Source organism: Heloderma suspectum, chromosome 4 (genome assembly GCF_057233095.1).
Source record: "Heloderma suspectum isolate Gila_16-S chromosome 4, 16-S_ref, whole genome shotgun sequence".
In the NCBI taxonomy this organism is placed as follows: domain Eukaryota; kingdom Metazoa; phylum Chordata; class Lepidosauria; order Squamata; family Helodermatidae; genus Heloderma; species Heloderma suspectum.
In genome coordinates, this window is record NC_139461.1 from 223,243,857 (window position 1) to 223,264,610 (window position 20,754).

General features: G+C 41.0%; 1 protein-coding gene across 1 annotated transcript in view; it reads left to right on the plus strand.

Moving 5' to 3' along the window:
- The first annotated feature begins 2,056 nt into the window (after nt 1-2,056).
- C8B (complement C8 beta chain) overlaps nt 2,057-20,754 on the plus strand; it is a 45,168-nt gene continuing 26,470 nt past the window's right edge. The window contains exons 1-5 of the mRNA XM_084852397.1: nt 2,057-2,141; nt 3,673-3,950; nt 10,500-10,656; nt 13,974-14,112; nt 17,924-18,065. Of these exons, the coding sequence (XP_084708523.1) occupies nt 3,862-3,950; nt 10,500-10,656; nt 13,974-14,112; nt 17,924-18,065 (527 nt within the window). The 5' untranslated portion in view covers nt 2,057-2,141; nt 3,673-3,861. The remainder of the gene's footprint in view (nt 2,142-3,672; nt 3,951-10,499; nt 10,657-13,973; nt 14,113-17,923; nt 18,066-20,754) is intronic.

Sequence of the window (20,754 nt, forward strand, 5' to 3'; positions counted from 1 at the left end):
TCAGATGTGAAATTGCTAATCTTATATCAAAAATATCTAAGATTGACCTCTGTATGAGTTAACTGAAAGTGGTCAATGTAATGCCAATTTTTAAAAAGAGATCTAAGGGGGAATCCAGAAAATTACAGGCTGGTTAGCTTAACTATCACTCTGGGCCAGTTGGTGGAAAGTGTCATTGAAGCATTATTACCAAGCATATAGAGGTGAAAGTCTTGCTGAAGAAGAATCAACAGGGTTTGTGCAAAGCTAAACCTGGCCTCACTAGCCTTTTAGACTTCTTTGAGAGAACTTTTTAGAATTCTTTGTCAACAAGCATGTGGATTGGGGTGATCTGGTCAATGTTGTTTACCTAGACTTTTAAAAAGATTTTGAGAAACTCCCTCACCAGAGAACCTTATCATGGGATAAGAGGAGAGATCCTTTTATGGATTAGTAAATGGTTAAAGAAAAAAGACAGCCAATGTGGTGTAGTGGTTAGGGTGTTGGACTGGGCCTTGGGAGACCCAGGCTCAAGTCCCCACTCAGCCATGAAGCTCCCAAAGTGACTGACTTTCAGCCTAACCTCACAGGATTGTTGTGAGGATAAAATGGAGAGGAGGAGGACCATGTGAGCCATCGTGGGTTCCTTGCAAGAGGAAAAAAAGTGGGGAAAATAATTCATAAATAACGTAGAGAGTAGGAATAAATAGACAGTGTTCGCAATGGAGGGGCGTAAACAGTGGCATCTCCCAAGGATCTGTATTGGGACCAGTGCATTTTACTTTGTTGTAAATGATCTGGAGTTAGGGGTGAGCAGTAAGGGGGTCAAGTTTGCTGAGAGCACCAAATTATTTAATTTGAAATAAAAAAGGGCAGTGAAGATCTCCAAAATATATCTGCAGGCTTGGGGAAAGGGCATCAAAACGGCAAATGCCATATACACTGGTGGAGTCTGAGCTGGTGGTGACGGACCAGGGTCTTAGGGCCATGCTAGATAGCTTGATAAATGTCTTGACTCATGCCTGAAGGCTGAGAGAAACTTAAATTGCATGTTGGGGATCATTAGGAAAGGAATCAAAAATACAATTGCCAATATAATAATGCCTTTATTTAAATCGATGGTGCAACCATACTTGGAATAATGTGTACATTTCTGGTCACAGTACCTCAAAAAGGCTATTGTAGTGCTGGAAAAGGTGCAGAAAAGGACAACTAATATGATCAAGGGGCTGGAGCATCTTCCCTATGAGGAAAGGTTACAATATCTGGGACTCTTTAGGTTAGAAAAAGGTGTGTAAGGGTAAACATAGGGTGTATAAAATTATGCATTGTGTGGAGAAAGTGGATAGGAAAGTTTTTCTCTCTTTCATAATACTGGAACCCATGGTCATCCAATGAAGCTAACTGGTCAGAGATTTAGGACAGATAAAAGGAAGCATTTCATACAGTTCATAGTTAAGACTATGGAATTCACTACCACAAGTTATAGTGATGGGTACCAAACTGGATGTGTTTAAACAAATTCATGGAGGATGGCTACTAGTCATGATTGCTGTATATTACCTCCAGTATTGGAGGCAATATGTCTCTCAATATGGTTGTTGGAAAACACAAGGTATAGGGTGTTATTACATTCCCATTGGGACATCTGTTTGAACAGAATGCTGGACTAGATAGGCCTTTGGTTTGATCTGGCATGGGTCTTTGTATGTTCTTAAAGTGAAATTAACAGAAGTATTACTCTCCATTTATGTATGCAGAACTGAGTTGTGGAGCCACAATTCCAAAGTTACAAATGAGATAATTACAGAAAAAAATCAGCTGCCACTTAAGATGACACTTAGCATTATGATAACAAGAAAATTTGTGGAAAGTCCAGACTCAGACAGAAGAGTGGTATGAACTTGTGTGTGTGTGTTTTAATATCTGAATTTTAAAATATACTCAATTTTATTAAGTTGGAGCCCTCTGTGTACAGAACAAAGGCGTTACACAAGACCACCAGTCAGTACATACAGGCACTAGTCCAGGATTTTAACCTACCCTTCTCTTTCCAAGTAAATCATTTTATGCGCTTGAATCATTCAGTATCAATATTTAAGAATGTAGCCAATTCAGGATGCTGGTCTTAGCCGTTACAGTTCTAAATGGCTTTGTCCCAGGTTGGCTTTATTTGCTTTATATTATATTTTATATTGCTTTATATTATATTTTATATTGTATTTCTGTATTACTATTGTTAGCCACCTGGGGTGTGTAGTGCAGGCAGGAAGCATATAAAGTTGAATAATAAAAGTAAATATCTAAAGGACCACCTTCCTCCCCATGAACCTGTCTGTGAGTTAAGATCTTCATTTCAAGCTTTTCTTCAGGTGATCTCACTTTCTGAGGTTAGATAGGAGGTGGCAAAAGATGGGTGATACCCAAATCAAGCAATTGTGTCCCTAAAAGTGTAATTAAATGGTTTGGGACCAAGTTACTTGAAATACCTTCACCCATTTCAGCTTGCCTGCATGTTAAGATCAGAAAGAGATGATTGTCTCATTTGCCCACCCATGAGAGCAGTTAGGTGGGTGACCACATGTGAGAGGGCCTTCTCTACAGTGGCCGCACACCTTTGGAACAAGTTGCCATCAGAGGTCCACCATGCTTCATCATTGCAGGCTTTTAAGAAGGCCTTGAAAACATATTATTTTACCATGGCCTTCTCTTGGTATGACTACTGTTGTTGCTGTTATTGCCATTGTTATTGCTGCTGGTTTTACTGTTACCTTTTATTGTTGTTTTTATTGCTATTTTATTGTATTTATGTTTTTATTGCTTTTAATATTTTAATGGTTTTTATATATTTTATTGATGTAAGCTGCCTTGGGATGGCTTCTGCCCTGAAAGGCAGCTAAGAAATGTTTTAAATAAATAAATAAGAAAAACAAAAAATTGCATGCATAAAAATATCAGCATTCCATTGAGCTTACCAAATATCCAAAGCTTACCCTGATCTACTCCTGCCATTATATGCCTTTTTGCCATTACCACCGTCAGAGCACTGGTGATGGAATGGCATGGGTGGCAGAGATTTCTGTGCCCAGAACAGCCCTCCTTCTTCATCTGTGGATCTCCCTGTCTGTGGGCAGATAGGGAATTTTGCTGCAGCCTATGGGCCTTGGGAGATGCAGCCTAAATGGCAGTAGTTGATTTGAATAATTAAATCTGTAGATGTCACGGCAGAAAAGATAGCACGGTAAATAAAAATAAATAAAATGTGTGTGTCCTCAAGCATTTATTGATCTGTGAGCTGGATCTTCTATCCTATTATCGTAGTGTAGAGTTTTACCACAGAATCAAGGAAGTCTCTCTTTTTAAAACTCGTTCTGATCAATCATTTCAGAATGAAAGAACAAAGTAAGGAACTGGGAATCAAGTGATATAGTGATTTCTTATTAGAATGTTTTCTGAATTAAGATTTTAAGTATTTTGCTAGTGAAAACATTTAATATGCTGTTCGGACACCATTGGCATGTGGAAGTATACAGGCTTTAGCCCCAAGTGATTCTGCATCGTGTTCTAGCCTTATGTGCGCCTAGCTGGCTGCAGGATTTCAATCTCAGATTTGTGTTCTTTTCAGGAACCCTGTGAATTCAGTCATTTAAAACCAAGCCAACTGTCCTTTATTTCTCAAACTTCATCCAACAGTTTTCCAGTAGACCAGTAGAAGGCTCTGTGCGACCAGTAAAATTTGTTCAAGAAGGTGGTTTATCTACTGTTTGCCTGTTGGAAAAGCCAGCTATTAATCTACCTTGTCTACACAGCTGCTTTCAAACACTGTAGCAAACTCAATTAGAAAAGGATGCTACAATAGATTACCCACAGTGTTTTAAAACCATGGGAATATCTATGCTATTTCCTTTTTGCCCGGCAAGAATTTTTCTCATCTGTACAATCATAATCTTCCTAAATTTGCATTGCTCCAGGTAAGTGAATCTTATTTTTCAAACAAATATCAGTACAGTGACATGGTAGATAATGATGTTTAATGATAACCTTCTGTGTTTATTTTTGTATGGTAGATGAGAAGTGCCTTTCTGAGATATTTTTGGATTAGTAGGAGAGTTACCAAAGCAGCACCATGTTGAAATAAACTTGTTCCAAAGTGACATGCATTTTAACAAGCATAATAGCCGGGGGATTCTAAAGTATGTGAAATGATGTCATGATATTCAGAAAAATGTCTTCCTGTGGCTATCATACCAAGATGTTTAAGAAATAAAAGAGGGAAATGTGAATATAGTATGCAACTTTAGCTTGCTAGCTACACTCAGTCCAGGCAAATGGATGCCCCTTAACATATAATAGGGTTTGCTTAACACCCACCCACCCCCAGTAGTATCTAGATGTTCGTTTACAAGTTAACACAGCTGGTAGACACAGACATAGCTGATACGGTGGTTCCTACACTTGTACATTATTCAGTGATTTTGCTCTCAAAAACCAGTATTGAAGAGTAGCTTGTTTATTCAAATATAGTGAAAACAAGTGGGACCCACAACAAAATGTTTTAGTGTGGAGGGCTCATGTTCAGTGTTCCAAGCAGTCAACCCTGCTTTTTTTCAGGATACTCCATTCCACTCCCACTCCCTCCACCCCGGATTTTCCATTTCTCTCTTCTCCACCCCCGCACCAGAGACATGTAGCATTCTGTGGCCACTGAGCATGTTCCGCTCTCACTGGGTTGTTTTTGAGGGCAGGCTTAGTCCCTGTAGGCTTCCCCCCCCCCCTAAATATTTATTTCTACCTGTGCAAACCCAAGCACACATATCTCCCTCTCAGTAACCCTATTTTGGCTACATAGCCATCAGAACTGAGCACCTGAATAATATTTGTTTCCAAGCAAATGTTTGGGCTGTTTGGCTTAAGGGTGTACACTTCTTTGGCATATGCTCACATCGAGGATAGTGAGCTCAATCTACAGATATGTTTATCTGCACTCAGATTATCAAAAAGATTATCCCTTCTCCACCATGTGATGTGTCCTGCCAAAAAGATCATCAGTAGCATCAACTTTGGCAGGACACATCACATAGTGGAGAAGGGAGGTTCTGCCTTCTGTTTTGGGCTGTATGCATAGTCTCAGTCAATCTGAAAATGCTACATGTTTTATTGTTGTTATTTTCTTGTATCTGGGATGTAGAAGCATGGAATGGCAGTGTGTGGGGTTTAGCTGGAAGAGGAATGTCAGTTGTGTGCTTCACAACTGAAGTAAGATGCATGTGCAATTTAAAGGCCATTTCCCTACGTAAGATCATTAATTCCAGAGCCTAATATTACCTAGCTGCACCTCTGATAATGACTTCAGGACCAGTTTTGATTCCTTTGAATCATTTTCTACTAGTACCCAAGCAAACTCTACATCCTGCTGCATTTTCATTTACCTCATCTCAAAGAGCTGCCCTTTCCTGTGCAACTACTGCCATCAAGAACTCATCTAGTCTGCTACTACTATAACCTCTTCCTTGATGGCATTTCCTTTTGCCAAATCTCCCATCTCCTCACCTTTTTCTCCCATCTTTAGGGGAGCAATTCTACTCCATATCATGCTATACGTTAACCGAGCATCTCGTCTTCACCTTTAAAGCTGTCCATCTCTCTGCCCCATCCCTCCCTTCTTCACATCTTGTATCTGGGTCAGGCCTCAATTCTGCATAATCTCTGTCTATTCCCTTCATCATAATCTGCTGGATTGTACCCTGTGCCAGGAACAGCCTCTCCTCTCTTTTAAGCCACATTTTATGATCTATATCTTTAGGAAAGCCTTTTCTAAGCTATCCTAGCTTCATCTTACCTATTCCTTCATGAGAGTTCCTTGAGGCTGCCATTTGCCATCTATGTTATTTATTTTCAGACCCTCTCCTTTCACGCTGTTTTTGTCCATTTAATTAGACTGAAAGCTCTCTGCTGAAGGACCATGTAATATCTATGTTCCATACTACACTTAGTTGTTCTGTTGCTGCGAAATAAATAAATGAATAAATAAAAATAGCATTCAGTTGTTCTTTTACGACAAAAAAAATGTTTTGACAGATGTCAGGTGGCTGTGCCTTACATAATTTTAGATCACCCCTTCCAATGTCTGATTAAGTTGTAAGCAATCATAAATAATTTTTAATATAAAATCTTTCTTTAAAAATTGGGAAAATCTTGATACAATAAATTAATAACTGTTTTTTCTCACTTCCATACTTAACTCTTTATTTCTTTATTTATTATTCATTGTACTTTTGAACTGCCCAATAACCAATGTTTTCTGGGCAGTGCACAATACATTAAAAACATAATGCAAACATGGAAACAAACAAAAATAAAAACAGAGCAGAATAAAATTAAGATAAAACCAGCAGCAAAGGATAAAACAATTCTAGCAGATAAAACCAGCAGCAGAATAAAGTGCTGAAAACCCTAAAAACATTTAAAATGCCTAGGAAAATAAAAAGGTCTTCACTTGGTGCCAAAAAGACCATGAAGTAGGTACCAGGCAAGCCTCTCTTGGGAGGGCATTCCACAAGCGGGGTGCCACCACTGAAAAGGCCTTCTGTCTCATAGCCACCTGCCTTTACTCATTTGGCAGGAGCACCTGGAGGAGGGCCTCAGACAATTATTTTGATGTCTGGGTAGATACATATGGGAAAAGATGTTCCTTCAGGTAACCTGGTCTCAAACCATTTAGTGCTTTAAAGGTCAAAACTAGCACTATGAATTGGACTCAGGAAAAGACTGGCAGCTAGTGCAGATGGAGAAGTACAGGCACGATATGATCATATCAACCAGTCCCAGTTAGCATTCGAGCTGCCCTATTTTGAACTAACTGAAGTTTCTGAACCTTTTTCAAAGGCAGCCCCATGTATAACACATTGCAATAATGCAAATGGGAGGTTATGACAATGATGAATCTAAGAGCATGCCCAAACTATGAACCTGGTCCTGTAGGGGGGATGCAGTCCCCTCCAGAACAGGTTGAATACCACTTAACTGGACAGACGGACCACCTACAAGTATCTCAGTCTTGTCTGGATTGAGTCCCACTTTATTGGCCATCATCCAGTCAATTACCTTGCTCAAGCACTGGTTCAAAACATTAACTGCCTCACCTGTATTAGATGAAAAAGAGAGATAGAACTGGGTGTCATCCGCATAGTGGTGGCACCTCAGCCCACATCCCCAGATAACATCTCTCAGTGGTTTCACATAGATGTTGAAAAGCCTAGGGGAATAAATAGAATAGAGCCCTGAGGAACCCCATAGCACAATAGGGCAGAGCAATAATCCCCCAGTATTACATTTTGGAATCAGACATCCAAGTAGGAATGGAACCACTGAAATACAGTGCCCCCACATCCCAACTCAGACAGCCCATCCAGAAGGATACCATTGTTGATGGTATGGAAAGCCACTGAGAGCCTTTCTCATTTCCAGTCAAACTTGTGTATATATGTGCCTCATCTCTCTCTCTCCCTCTCCCTCTCTCTCTCTCTCTCTCTCTCTCTCTCTCTCATGTGCATGTGTGTATCTTAATTATTTAGCTGTTAAACAACTCCTGACACCTCTTTTCTAATATTCAAGTAATTATTCTTTGGGTGTCTAATGCAACATAATCAAAGTGGATGGAAACTTTTATTAAGTGCCAGTGAACAATTAATTCTAAGTTTACTCTGCATTGCAATTAAAGTTTGTTTACATTCCCAACACTTTCAGAAAAATGATTGTTGAGCTGCTACCATAAGCACTCAGATAAGTTCTGTTCAAGTAAATAGGAATTATGTATCAGTGTGTTTAAGGAGGGTCTTCATAGAGAAATATTATGAGACCTGCTTGAAGGTGTCTTTAAAATAACCACATCTTCCCTATTTGGTCCCAAGGGATCTCATTAAAACAGGCCTGCATGATTTGTGGGCCCTCAAGCCAAACCCAGATACTAGCCAAATATTGTATTCTCCTGCCAAGTGCTTGGTAACTCCCCCTCCAATTTTTTCAGTCCCTAAAAGGCAGCAATAAAACTGGCTTAGCAAGCATCTGGTTTGAATTTGCCTTGGTGGGCCACTCATTTTGCAGACCTGCATTAGAATATATTAAGCCATTTCCAGAATGTTATTTCTCTACCGCGTATAAGGAAATGACCAGGAAGTGGACTTCTTTCTGCTTCCCAGAATTGTTTCAGGTTGTTCGTGCAGTTACAGGGTTTGCCTCATCACCCCCACCCCAGCACACACACCTATCAGCCTTTTACTAATAGCCTTTCCTGAGAAAAGAGAACTTTACATGAGTGGTAGCATTTTACATGTACCCCAATCTTTGACATGTCAAACTGAAATATTAAGGATTCTCTCTGTTTCAAGGGAAACCATGAGTGGGCTATGAGACAGGAATATACTGAAAAGAGATTAATATCAGACATCCTATTAGCAGAAAATGAATAGGTTTTTCCTACATTCCTCACTTCCTATTAATACATAGAGGTGGAAACGGGTCAAATCTCTCACAATTTGGGTAGGAACCAGTCTGATCATTCCCCAAACATAAGCGCCTTTGTCATATGTTAAATTGCATGTACATACACTGAGGGCAGAGTGGGATCTCCACTGCTTGTGACCCCTAGCCCTGCCTGGAATGTATGCTTGAATACTGTCCACATGTCAGTTTTGTCACAGACCCTGCCTACTGAGGGGTCTGTGATCATGTGCACACAGCTTGTACACGAGCAGGCTCTTTCGCACCTTCAGATGAATATGCAAACTGAGCAGGACAGAGCCAGTGGCTGTAAGTGAATGAGATTCTGCTCCATCCTGTAGTACATAGTATCCTCTGGTAAGGGCTTTGGGAAAGCTACAACAGTATTTCCACAACTGATCACACTTCCTCCCTTCCCATTGTGTTTCCTGGGGTAGTCATGGCTTTGTCACACAAGCAGCATTAATTTCATAACCAACAATATTAATTTCTCTTCCTCACTGCTAGTTTGTAAATCAATCAGTATATGATTATATGAGATCAATATGATTGTTATTGTTACCAAAAGACCTATTGTTATGATGGGTAGATGTGTCTGGAGAGTGTCTCAAGGACTGAGGGGGCCCTCACCACAACATTGTTTCACAACTGCAGCGCTTTACTTTCCCTTGTAGGTCTGAGGGCTCCTTCACACTGAGCTTTTATCCTATGATTGAGATTGCTCCTTCACGGAAGTTTGCGGGCTCTTTACATGATGCCATGATCGTTCAAGGCGTCTCCTGCACTAAATGCCCTTTTTTAAATAGATCACAGATAATGAGCTATCAAATTACCCCATTGTGTTCTGCTTCAGTTCCCTCTGTGAAAAGAGTAAAAGCGGCAAGAAGAGGAGCAAGATCAATGAAAGATAATGGAAGACTCAGATACGGGGAGAAGGAGGGGGAAGAGGGGGGAAAAGGAAGCATGTGAAAAAGGGAGTCGTCGTGATCCTGCATTTAAAACAGAAAGAGCAAGCCCCATTTTAAATGCAGGATTTTAGGCTGGTGTAGAGATGCCCTCTGTGACAACCATTAGCTTAAATGGGAGAAAATAAAAGGGTGCAGTCAGGAATATTATTGGGTGTAGGGATCGATCTATTCCCTGCACCAGCACTGGCTGCTGCTACTTCCAACACCTGATAACCTGCCAGAGGTACTGTTCTGTCCAGTCACCCTCACTGCAAAAATGCATGTCCGATGATGGATTATCCGGAATGCTTTTACCCAGGAAGATTTCTTATTGGATTTAGCGTTCCATCCAGCTACCTCCTCGATTTTCTTCAGTCTTTTTATTTCACAGGACTCTGTCTTGTGTCTCCTCCTTCTAGCTGTGTCAGCATGACAGATTCCTTCACCTTGACAGTCTCCAGCTATGCTTCAATTGGGCATGCTCATTGTAAGCCATGCATGAGCACTTCAATACACTGAATAATCTCAGTCTGAACTTTAAGCTTCTGTGACATCATGGCAGTTTAGCCAATGGCTTGGAGTGGATTTCAAACTGAAAGTAAATCCAGCCTAGGTTTGTTTCAGGCTTTGCTGTCTTCTTCTTCTTCTTCTTCTTCTTCTTCTTCTTCTTCTTCTTCTTCTTCTTCTTCTTCTTCACTGCATTTTAGTGACTGAGTTTCATTTATCTTCTTGTTAAATTGCATAACTTCAAGCTGAATCACATCCTCATCTCTGGTAAAGCAACTGAATATACTAGTATTGGACATTGAAGTTGTCATGAGACTGCTGACTGCGCATGGCATTGCCAACAAACCCCTCTCAGTGATATGTAGAAAGCATATCCATACAGAGTTCTGCATGCATACTTGGCAGTCATACAATTGTTTGACTGAACTGTACTTTAACTTGACACTTCATTTATTTCTCTGTGAAGCGCTCTAAAGTGGTGTCCACATGGATGGCAGGGATAAGAAATAGGATACAGGTTGACCTACGTCCTAATGGAAAATAGATTTTCCCTTATTTAAAATATAGTGGAGAAAGGGATAATTTCCTTCAACTAAACGGAGCTGATATCAATGTGACCAAAGGCAGATGGCGCCGATCTTCAAACAATGCACCACAGCCCATTGATTGTATCCTTTCCAGTTGGTCATCATGGAGCATTTGCGATCCTTGCCAGAATAAAAGGGTGAGTTTACTTGTGACCTACTTATGAGGAATTTCAGTGTATGAAACTAGTTCAAAACAATATGGTTCCCCTTCAGTTCCATGTCTCTGCTGCTCAATTTCCAAGTTCATACCATCACCACAGCCCACTGTGGCTTATTTAAGCCACAGTGGATTGTGGGACATACCAGCAGCCATACTGAATATTCAAGGCCCAGCGGATGGGCACTGTGGCTTATCGTCTGAACCCAGAAAGGGTGGGTTGTTGCCATGGTTAACAAACCACTCACAACCCTAAAACAGCCCATGAGTTGTTGGTGGTTTGTTAACCACACCAACAACTCACCCTCACCAGGTTTCAACAACATGATAAGCCACAGCGACTGCTATATACATAGTTTCAAGTATAGTGTCATGTCTAGAAGAAGACAACAGCCATGCCTAACATTTCAGCCGTGTCTAAAGGGACATGCATGGGACCCAATGAAGCTCACCAGTGGTTTTTCCAAGCCCTTTTATTGGTTAACAGGATCCTGCCAATAGACATTTAGTGGAATGCAACAGTGTTTGGGGCTCGGGGAATTAGACCACTAGTGTGTTTTCTGAATAGGAAGTTTGGGAAAATCTGTAGTATGTATGCCCCTTGCCCTTCAATATAGCAAGCCAAATATTTAGAGTCCTAGCTGACTTCTTTGGACTAAATCCCACAAGACACTAAAGTCCTGTGAAGGAGTGCAGGAGGAGGCCCTTCCTTTCCCTTTCATGTATGGATTGTGGTTCAGAGTCACTGCTCTTTCCATGTTATGCTCGAATGCTCTTGATACAGGGCCCATTTATGTCGAGTGCTCTCCATATCCCTGTTTTTGACCGAGAGATTATGGCTTGCAGCTGCTCATTTTTCATCCTTGAGCATTTTCCACCAGCAAAGTGCCTTCAGACTAAGACTTTGATTGTTACAGGCATTAGTGGTAAAATTCCCATTATCTTCAAAAGTGCAGGATAGTATTGTCTTGTCACCATGCTAAGTCGATTGTTTTTTGAGTAGTCATTCTTCAGCCTTGCTCAAAGCCACAGCTTGCATAACATTATATATCATCATTATTCTTGCTATTGGAATAGCACCTGAAGGCCCTACTCCATTTCTTAAGATGTTATCTGTGTTTATTCAAAGTATAAGATAAGAAAAGTGGATATAGCAAACTGGGGAAAGCACAGATAATACTAAACTAGTAACTGACGAGGTTCTATTACCTGCATGTAGTCGCATCTAAAAGTATAAAGCATCCTGCTGAATGTATGGGAAACAATCCTGAATAAGGTTGGTTGGTACCTGTTCTCCCAGGACATCTTCCATAATGTCAGAATGAAGCAGTACTGGTGATACATGATGCATCCAGGTCCCATAGTCACCCTATCTGCAGTGGGGGATTACCATAGGTTGAAACCCACAATAGATATGAACCATAGGAAAGAGCTGCATGACCATATCTGATCCATGACATGCACCCAAAAGGTGTGTCAAAGAAATAATAGGTAGCAGTACCTGGCACTGAGAATAACACAGAGAATGGCTTCCCTATATTCCACATACCTGCTCACTTAGAATGGTTAAGATGGAGGATTTTGGAGGATGCCGAGGCTCCGATTCAGCATGCCTGACACCTTATCAGGTGCTCAGTATATAACTGCAGGCAGAATCAGACCTTTGGCAATTGTGGAGGGCTTCTGGAGACCATGGCAAAAACTGAGTCCATTCAGCAAGCAAGGGGTCCAAAAAATAGAGGATGCAATCTGCAATGTTGTGGGGAGGGAGAGAAGAAAGGAAACCCAGCAGGATGGTCAGAAGAGCAGGAAGGTGAGGAGACAGACAGGAGTCATCCATCAAGTGCAGAGGACCAATGCAGTGCTACCAAGAGACTCAAACAACTGCAGCAGATCTTAGTGCAGAAGTCCATCCCTGGAAGTCCCTGGGCTTCTTGAGAGCTTCTTTCTGATTTCTCTCCTCCCCCAGTTGCCGACCCAGGGGCAAAAGAAAGATGTGAAAGGAATGGTGTATGTGGCAACAGATCTTGCCAGCATGCCACTTCAGAGCATGGGAATTGTTGTTTTGGCTCTCCATCCTGATCTTATTATTATTACAATTATTTATAGACCACCTTTCATCATAAAAGATAAGGCAGCTTACAAAAACAAACCAATACAATAAAACCAGTGTAAAACATACAACAAATATCCATAATTCAATGAAGTCCATACTAAAAATTGGCATCTGGGAGTGCCTGCATAAATAGGTACACTCTACTAACCAGCGGAACACCTGCACTATAGGTGCCTGTTGGATTTCTAAGGGAGGTCTTTCCACAATATGGAATGATCAAACCAGCCATCTAAGGAATCTAGCTGCTAACTATGGTCATAGAACTTATATCGCTAAAAGTGGAGCATGACACCTACACTCGTCTGACTTCCTTGCGCAAGGAGGTGGTGCCCAGTGATCTCTAGCTTGCAGTATCAGTTACCCTCTTCTGACCAACAATCTGAGTGCTGCATGGAATAGGGAACCAGTGCATAGAATCCACAGCACCATAAACATCTGTGGTGCTCATGCACATTGTGTGAATTCTTGTGCTGTTCCTCCAAAGGCACACCAACAAATTAACAGAGTGCCAGCAGAGGATACCTGTGCAAATTCTTGCACAGTGTTATACCTCTTCTTTTCTGGTTCCTGCATTTTTAGTTTAGTTTCAAATTATGCAGCTAAAATGAGAAGGATTGCTATCTGGGTATGACTTTAGGGCTGCTAGATTCTTCCCCAGACAACACACACTAGTACATTTAGGGGTCATCTTAGCAGAGGAAAGTGCCTGAACTAACACATCTGCACATCCACAGTGATGGTGTGCTGGTCCAGCTGGTCTATATGCCCCATCCTATCCTTGGCCAATGATACTCTGAGACTGAATGCTTAACTGGCCTATGGCCATGCATAGTTTAGTCTGATACAAGAATATAGGCAGACCACTACTCAATGTTGGTAGGGAGCAAATGGGGCTTTCATCAATATGGGACTTCCTCTCTGAAATTACACTATTAAGGATACCATTCCCATCCAGAAAGTGGCTTGCTAAAGTTATATTCCTTCTCAGAATTCCCCACCCACAGCTTAAATAGTTCTTGTGTTTAGTATGATTAATGATGCTGTAGAATTACTTCTTAAATGCTGGCTGGAATAGAAAAACATCTGATATTTCTCATAGATGTTTGATGTTGTCACTAGCAGAAATCTATTCTAATCTGGGATACGTTCCTTTGGAATTCATAATATCTCTTCTGTTACAGTACAGATTTGTCCATGTGGAACGGCCTTCTCAGTTCGGCGGTGACCCGTGTGATTACACTGACAAAGAAACTGAAGACTGTGTTACAAACAGACCTTGCAGAAATATAGTTAGATGTGAAGGATTTGTATGTGCCACAGGTTAGTGAATAAGGGGTTGACTTTCCTTAATTTGAAACCATACCTATTGAATTTGATTTCAGTGTAACAGAGAGAATAGAAGAATATTGAAGTTTCCCCTTCTAAAGTATACAGTAGTAGCTTAAATTGTTTGATGGGACACAGCTGAAATCTGGTATTGTTTGCATGGTTGAAATCTTTAACGTACATGATAATAAAACCTGTAAGAAGAAAGGATTACAGAGACAGGCATTGGTGGAGTGTGGCCATGATGGTGTTATATTTCTAAAATCATAACCAATATGTTCTCTGTTAGGTTTTTGGGGGGAAGGGGGTTTGTAAAGGAATGTATTTGTTGTTAACTCCCCTTGTGGGCTCATTTAAGGAGCCCATACAGATCAGAAAAAAGATCAAACATTTTCTCTCATATAAACTATGAACATCTATTGGACTAAATCAGGCCAAGGCTATTTGGTAATCATTTCTGCATTAACATTTTTCAACAACACACATGGCATTATGCTGAAGGTGAATGCTTTAGACAGACTACAAAGAATTTCTGATCTGACTTGGCTTATAAACCATAGAAATTCCAGTCAATTGTAGATCAGTATACTAAACATACAGCTAGTCAACCAGAGTCTCAAAATATTATTGTGCAGCCAAAACTGTCAATATTACATAATGTATTAAGAATAACTTTGTACCAGGTTCTTCATCAGACTTCACTGTAAAATAAATAGTGAGAATTTCTTAGGTACAGTATATCTGTGTAGATTTCTGCAGCCAGAAAACTACAGTGTTTCAGTATTAGTGCAATAGCAACATTTGGAGTTGTTACATAAATTATATCTTGTTTGGCTGTTGCTGTGGGTGATGAAGGGATGCATGGAGTGTTGTTGATAATGAATCTAGAATTTCAAAGGAGAGTGACCTGGTATTAGGGATATACAGGACCTTGGCGGAGATCTGCTTCAATAGCAAAGTACCAGCTTTGTACAAATCTATTCCTGGGTCTTATTTAAGCCAAGAAAACTACTAGTAGTGAATGCAGAGTTAGTAGCACTTTGGGGCTGGAGCAGACAGGCTGGAAGATCTAGAGAGGGAGGACAGAGGGAAAAGGTGAAGCAGGCAGTAGGCTGGAGCAGGAAATTGGCTAAAGGCAGGGAGCAGGGAGCAGGATTTGAAGATGCAAGATCAAGGATGCCAGTAGGATCTACACTAGTAATTTGGAGTCAAAGGAAAGTTTTATAGACAAAGAGTTCTTACGTGGTAGCAATACTAATATAGAAAGAAGAGCCACTAGAAGAACAAATCATACTATTGCACTTTGGGAAGTGGAGCAGAGAATAAAGATAGAAGCCAAAGGTTGTTAGGTAGCCACTCCATTGCACTTAGACTCAGCTTCCATAGGTCCAGCTTCAACACTGAGTATGTCCATCAGGTATGGTATAAAAGAGAACAGTACTGAGTCAGGTATAGATACTAGTGCTGTGCCAAAAAAATTCTCCCACATCTTTTTTTACCATTCTCATCCAATTTGATAGCGAAGAAATGGCTTTTGAAAAGAAATTCAAAGGAGAAGGAATTCTCATGGGTTGGGTTCAGGGTTCTAGTGCTTACCATGCTTATTAGGTGTCCGAGGGGTTGTGTATGACTTTCCTGTCGTTCACTGTATAATCATCTCTCTGCATGTACATTAGAGACGAGGTGTATCCACAATCACCCCTCAAAAATGTTACTCATTTGGAAGATCCTGCGGAAGGTGCTGAACCCTAAAGAATGACAAGTAGAGCTGGGCCAAAATTTCTCAGAAGATATTTTTTTCTCAGAAATGCTCTCAGATTTTTCTTTTCTTACTCCCACTAGAAATAAAAGGCCACTTTGCAGAATTTCCGGTAATGTTCTTCCTCACTTTTGGTAGGTTTCGCCTCTCCTCTCCCCTCACCCAAGCCCTGGAACAGGGTATGGGATATTGTGGAGCATGCAAAATGGGAGCCAGGCTGCCAACACAAAAAACAAACAAACAAATAAAACCAAAACCCTTACTGAGAGAGAGAGGGAGAGGGAGCGGGAGGGAGAGGGAGCGGGGGGGAGGGAGGGAGGGAGGGAGAGAGAGAGAGAGAGAGGAGAGAAGCTGTGCTAAAACTCTTGCCAATGGTGCACCCTACGTCCCTACTTGTGAGAACTTGTTGGAGAATTTCTCCTCCCACTGGAGAAATTTGGTGAAATTGTCTCCCCAATTTCTCTGCCCACAAATAGGGTGGAGAATTTTAAGAGGTAGTTATAAGCACAGCTCTAACAGATACCTCAGTTTCTTCAGCATTGTGCAGACACTAGCCTCATTCTGAAGTAACAGTAGCATATAGTTTGTCATTAAGTGAATAAGCCTGTACAAGCTTTGGGTTTGCATGTTTTCCCTTTCCCTGACCTCCTCTGCACAGCCCCAAGGTGATTGGAAATATTCACTTCTATCTCCAATTAAACTATAGTTTAATGTTATGCCCAAATCATCAATTATAGTTAATTTCAACTATGGTTTATTGAACCGAGCTTCATAAACCAAGGGTTGAAGTTGCCTTGTTTCAGTAAAGCATGGTTAAGATTAACCACACTTGGTCTGGTTTCAGACATAATGCAAACTGCAGCTAGTTAAAAAGGAAGCAAAATCTTCTGATCTTCTGGCACTCTTGCCAGAAGATGAGAGGGGAGTGGGGAGCACATAATCCTGAGGCCTTGCACATCCTAATGAGGCCAGTATGAGCATGATTCACAAAAGATAAAAGGAAGGAAAGAGGAAGGAGATAAAAGGAAGCAGAGCCAGTGTGTTGTAGTGGTTAGAGTATTGGACTAGGACTGGGGAGAACAGTCCTAGAGCGTTGGACTAGAACTTCCATGATGCTTGCTATCTGACTTTGGGCTAGTCATTGATTTTCTTCCTAACCTACCTCACAGGGTTGTTGTGAGAATAAAATGGAGAGGAGGAGGATCATATATGCCACCTTGGTAGGATATAAATGCAACAAATAAATATTTCTTCACAGAGCACATACTTAAATTTTAGAATTTGTTACCACAAGATGGAATGATGGCAACTGGCTTTCGAAGGGGATTAGACAAATTCATGCAAGGTAAGGCTATCAATGGCTACTAAACATGATAGCTATATATTACCTCCAGGATCAGAGGCAGTATGCCTCTGAATACCACTTGCTGAGAAACATGAATGGGAGGGTGCCATTACACTCATTTCCTGCTTGTAGATTTCTGGCTAGCCTCTTTGGGAACAGAATGCTGCCTCTAATAGGGCTTTGGTCCAATTGGGCACAGCTCTTATTATGCTCTTATGAACATGTTTTCAGGTATTTCAGTGCAATGTGATGGAAACATTGACCTTTAAAACAACGATTTGGCTCCTCATCATTAAGAATAGACCTCTAGATTCCATCTGCATGGCTGGATTATGTATTTGCTGCATGCTGTCTTCACAATTGTACAGTATCTCTCAATTTCTTTTGCTGGTGGTGACAATTTCCTGCTGGCCTCACCTGAAAAATGCAGTAGAGTTTGCCTCTACTTGTAAATGTGACTTAGGCTTAATAATACAAAAATGTTAGACTCTGTAGATTCCACCTGAATCAATTGTGTTAAGTTATTAAACATGACTATATAAAAAAGGCAGATAAGCAAGACCTTTCAGAAGAGAGCTGAAATGCATTGATCATGTGTCTGCAAGTTTTAAGGGGAACAGGGACATAACATTGCACTTATTTACCTAAACGGCGATATCAGATTAACAAATAATTAGCGTGCTTCCATTTCTGCGTTGCAGGAAGATGCATTCATCGGAGGCTGCTTTGCAATGGCGAAGATGACTGTGGGGATCAGTCAGACGAAAGGAATTGTAAGAAAATACAGAGGAGGTGCACCCAGGACCTGGAACAATACTGGGCAATACAGAACCTAGCAAGTGGGTAGGTGCCTCCACAGTTTGTGACCGTACCTGGAAATGAAGAGAAAGGGTTAAACTAGGGCCACAACTTTCTGGAATTAACTTCATACTAGATCTGCAACGATGAAAGCAGTGCGGGGGCTCATGCAAAATGCTCAAGGATTGGCCCTAGGGTGGAGACAGCAGAGTTGCTGTCCCTTCCCCTTGCCACACATTGAAATTGCCACATATTGCAACCCACTGAAGTGCCAAAGGGGAGGTTCTTTCCCTACACCCAGTCCCTAGGTGGCAAGTCCTGGGAGCCTCCCTTTCACTGTGAAGATATCTCCAGGTGCTCACAATTACTCACCCAGAATTTCCCTACCCACAGTGCCTCCCCTACTGTGGCAAAATAACCTATATGAAGTAGTGCCATGCCTATACAGCCAATCCCTGGTATGAACTAGGCCAGAAAGCAAAAAACAGCCCCTGGTCAATCAGGTTTTTCGGCAAACGTTTTTTGTTAGGTCCATATGTGACCAGCATCACCCGCGCTAATCCTGCTCCAGAGTGGCTGCTGACCAGACTGCAAGTGCGAGGAGGCTGGGGTGGGACAAAAAAACATGGCCCTTGTTTCCTGCCCCTTTGTGTCAGCGTAGCAATGTGACATGTGGACGCTACCTCCCCTCAGGCATCGGCTGCAAAGGCTGACTCCTCTGTGACTGTTCATGGCACAGGGTTGAGAAAAGGGCTTCCAGACACAGGATTTATGCCCAGCCAAACAAGTTTCACTTCAGATTCACTTAGCCCTACATTTAGGAGATAAAAGCTGTCCATAGATACTATGACTGCTTGGAGAAGGGGGTGATTTTCGCATTTTCCAGAGGGGTAGCTGTGTTAGCCTGGTGCAGCAAAACATCATAAAAACATGTTAGTGCAAGGGTCTCTGACCTTTCTGGGTTAGTGGGCACATTTGGAATGTTGATATAGAGTATCATGGGCACTCTCACAAAATGGCTGCCATGGTGGGTGACTTTCCCATTCATAAAATGGCTCCCATATTGGGCATGGCTAGCCTCAAAACCCTTATTTTCCAGAAGGCAAACTGGTGAGACTAAAAGAAAAATAACTTGCTCAGATCGAGCTCCAAAACACAAAACCAAATTCTATTCTCCAAACAAAATTAAGACAGAGGTGGGATCTGAGCTCCAAAACACAAAACCAAATTTTGTTCTCCAAACAAAAAATGCATGCAAAACTGCATATCTTAGATAAAAGAACATATGAAACTGCATATATGAGTGAAAATGACATTCAAAAACACATTATTTTAGGAAACGTGCTTGCAAAAAAATGTGTATGTGAGGCAAAATTGCCTACTACAAAAATACATGTATTAGGAAAAACATGCGCAGAAAGGTCTTAAAAAAAATTCTCTAAGTTTAGCATGAATTGAACTGAAGATTAGAAAATGAGAAACCGGGAGAAACTGAAACTGACAGATTCATCCATCCCTAAAACACTACCAGAAGTGAAGTGGTTAACAGTTTGTGAGATTGAAAGGCAAGAAGGGTCAGGAAGGGGGGATCCCAATAAGCAGAGGTGATCTTTGCGGCTTTCCAGTCCATCGCTTTCTATGTTACAATGGATTGATTCAGTAATCAGGACTTAAGTCTCCTGACTTCAATTCATTTTCAATACACTCTAATCCATTATATTTGGGATGAGAGCAGTTTAATTTTTCTGTATAGCCACAGGCAGCATGGAGAATAATCGCTGATGGAGTACGATCCAGTTTCAGATAAGTAAGCTTTAGGGGCAGCACATGGAAATGCAGTCCACTCTTCTTGCTGTAACCCTTGCAATCTACTTTGGGCTCCCACTGATCTGTAGGGGCAAAGGTTAACTTTCTTTGAAGCTGTTGTTGCTTGTATGACTCTGCGAGACCTTTAAGTCAGAATTAAAAAATAATGTTGAACAATTATAGGATCATCCTTCATATGTGAACATGAAATTGCTCAGTAATGTGATTTTAATGGACCCCTCAGTGTGTTCCACTGTGCTCTAAAATTCAAGCTTAGTCATTTGTCTAATAATTGTTAAAATTCCAGTGAGTTTTCCAGTGAGAAATTTTATCCAAAAGTGTGATGAGAGAGTTGTCACCTGGTCATGTCAAGAACAACAGTGGGGCAAAGAAAGAGAGTTATGTAAGCTTGTATGTATACAATTTTGTCCAGATATGTTCCTGACTGTGTTATTGACTGATTTCCTGGGCCAAAGCAGACGTTACTTTAAAGTTGTAACAAGTGGATCACTATTGGGCAATGTAAATTGCAAGCACATCGGCCCCAATCCAGATTGGGACCACAGCAGGCAGAAGGGTTAAAGCCCTCTCCCCCACACACTAAGGACCCAATTTAGATTGGGCCTTCCGCAATTGCCTTAAATAAAGCAGAAAAAAAAAAACATAGCTACTAGCTACGTCTTTAACATATTTATTTTAAAAAATTCTTGGCCGCCTTTCAGGGCAGAAGCCCTCCCAAGGCAGCTCACAACAATAAAATACATAAAAACAGTTAAAATATTAAAAACGATAAAAACATAAACACAATACAATAGTGATAATAGCAACAATAAAAACCAACAATAAAACCAACAACAGCAATAACAGCAACAACAGCAGTCATATCAAGAGAATGCCATGGTAAACTAATATGTTTTCAAGGCTTTCT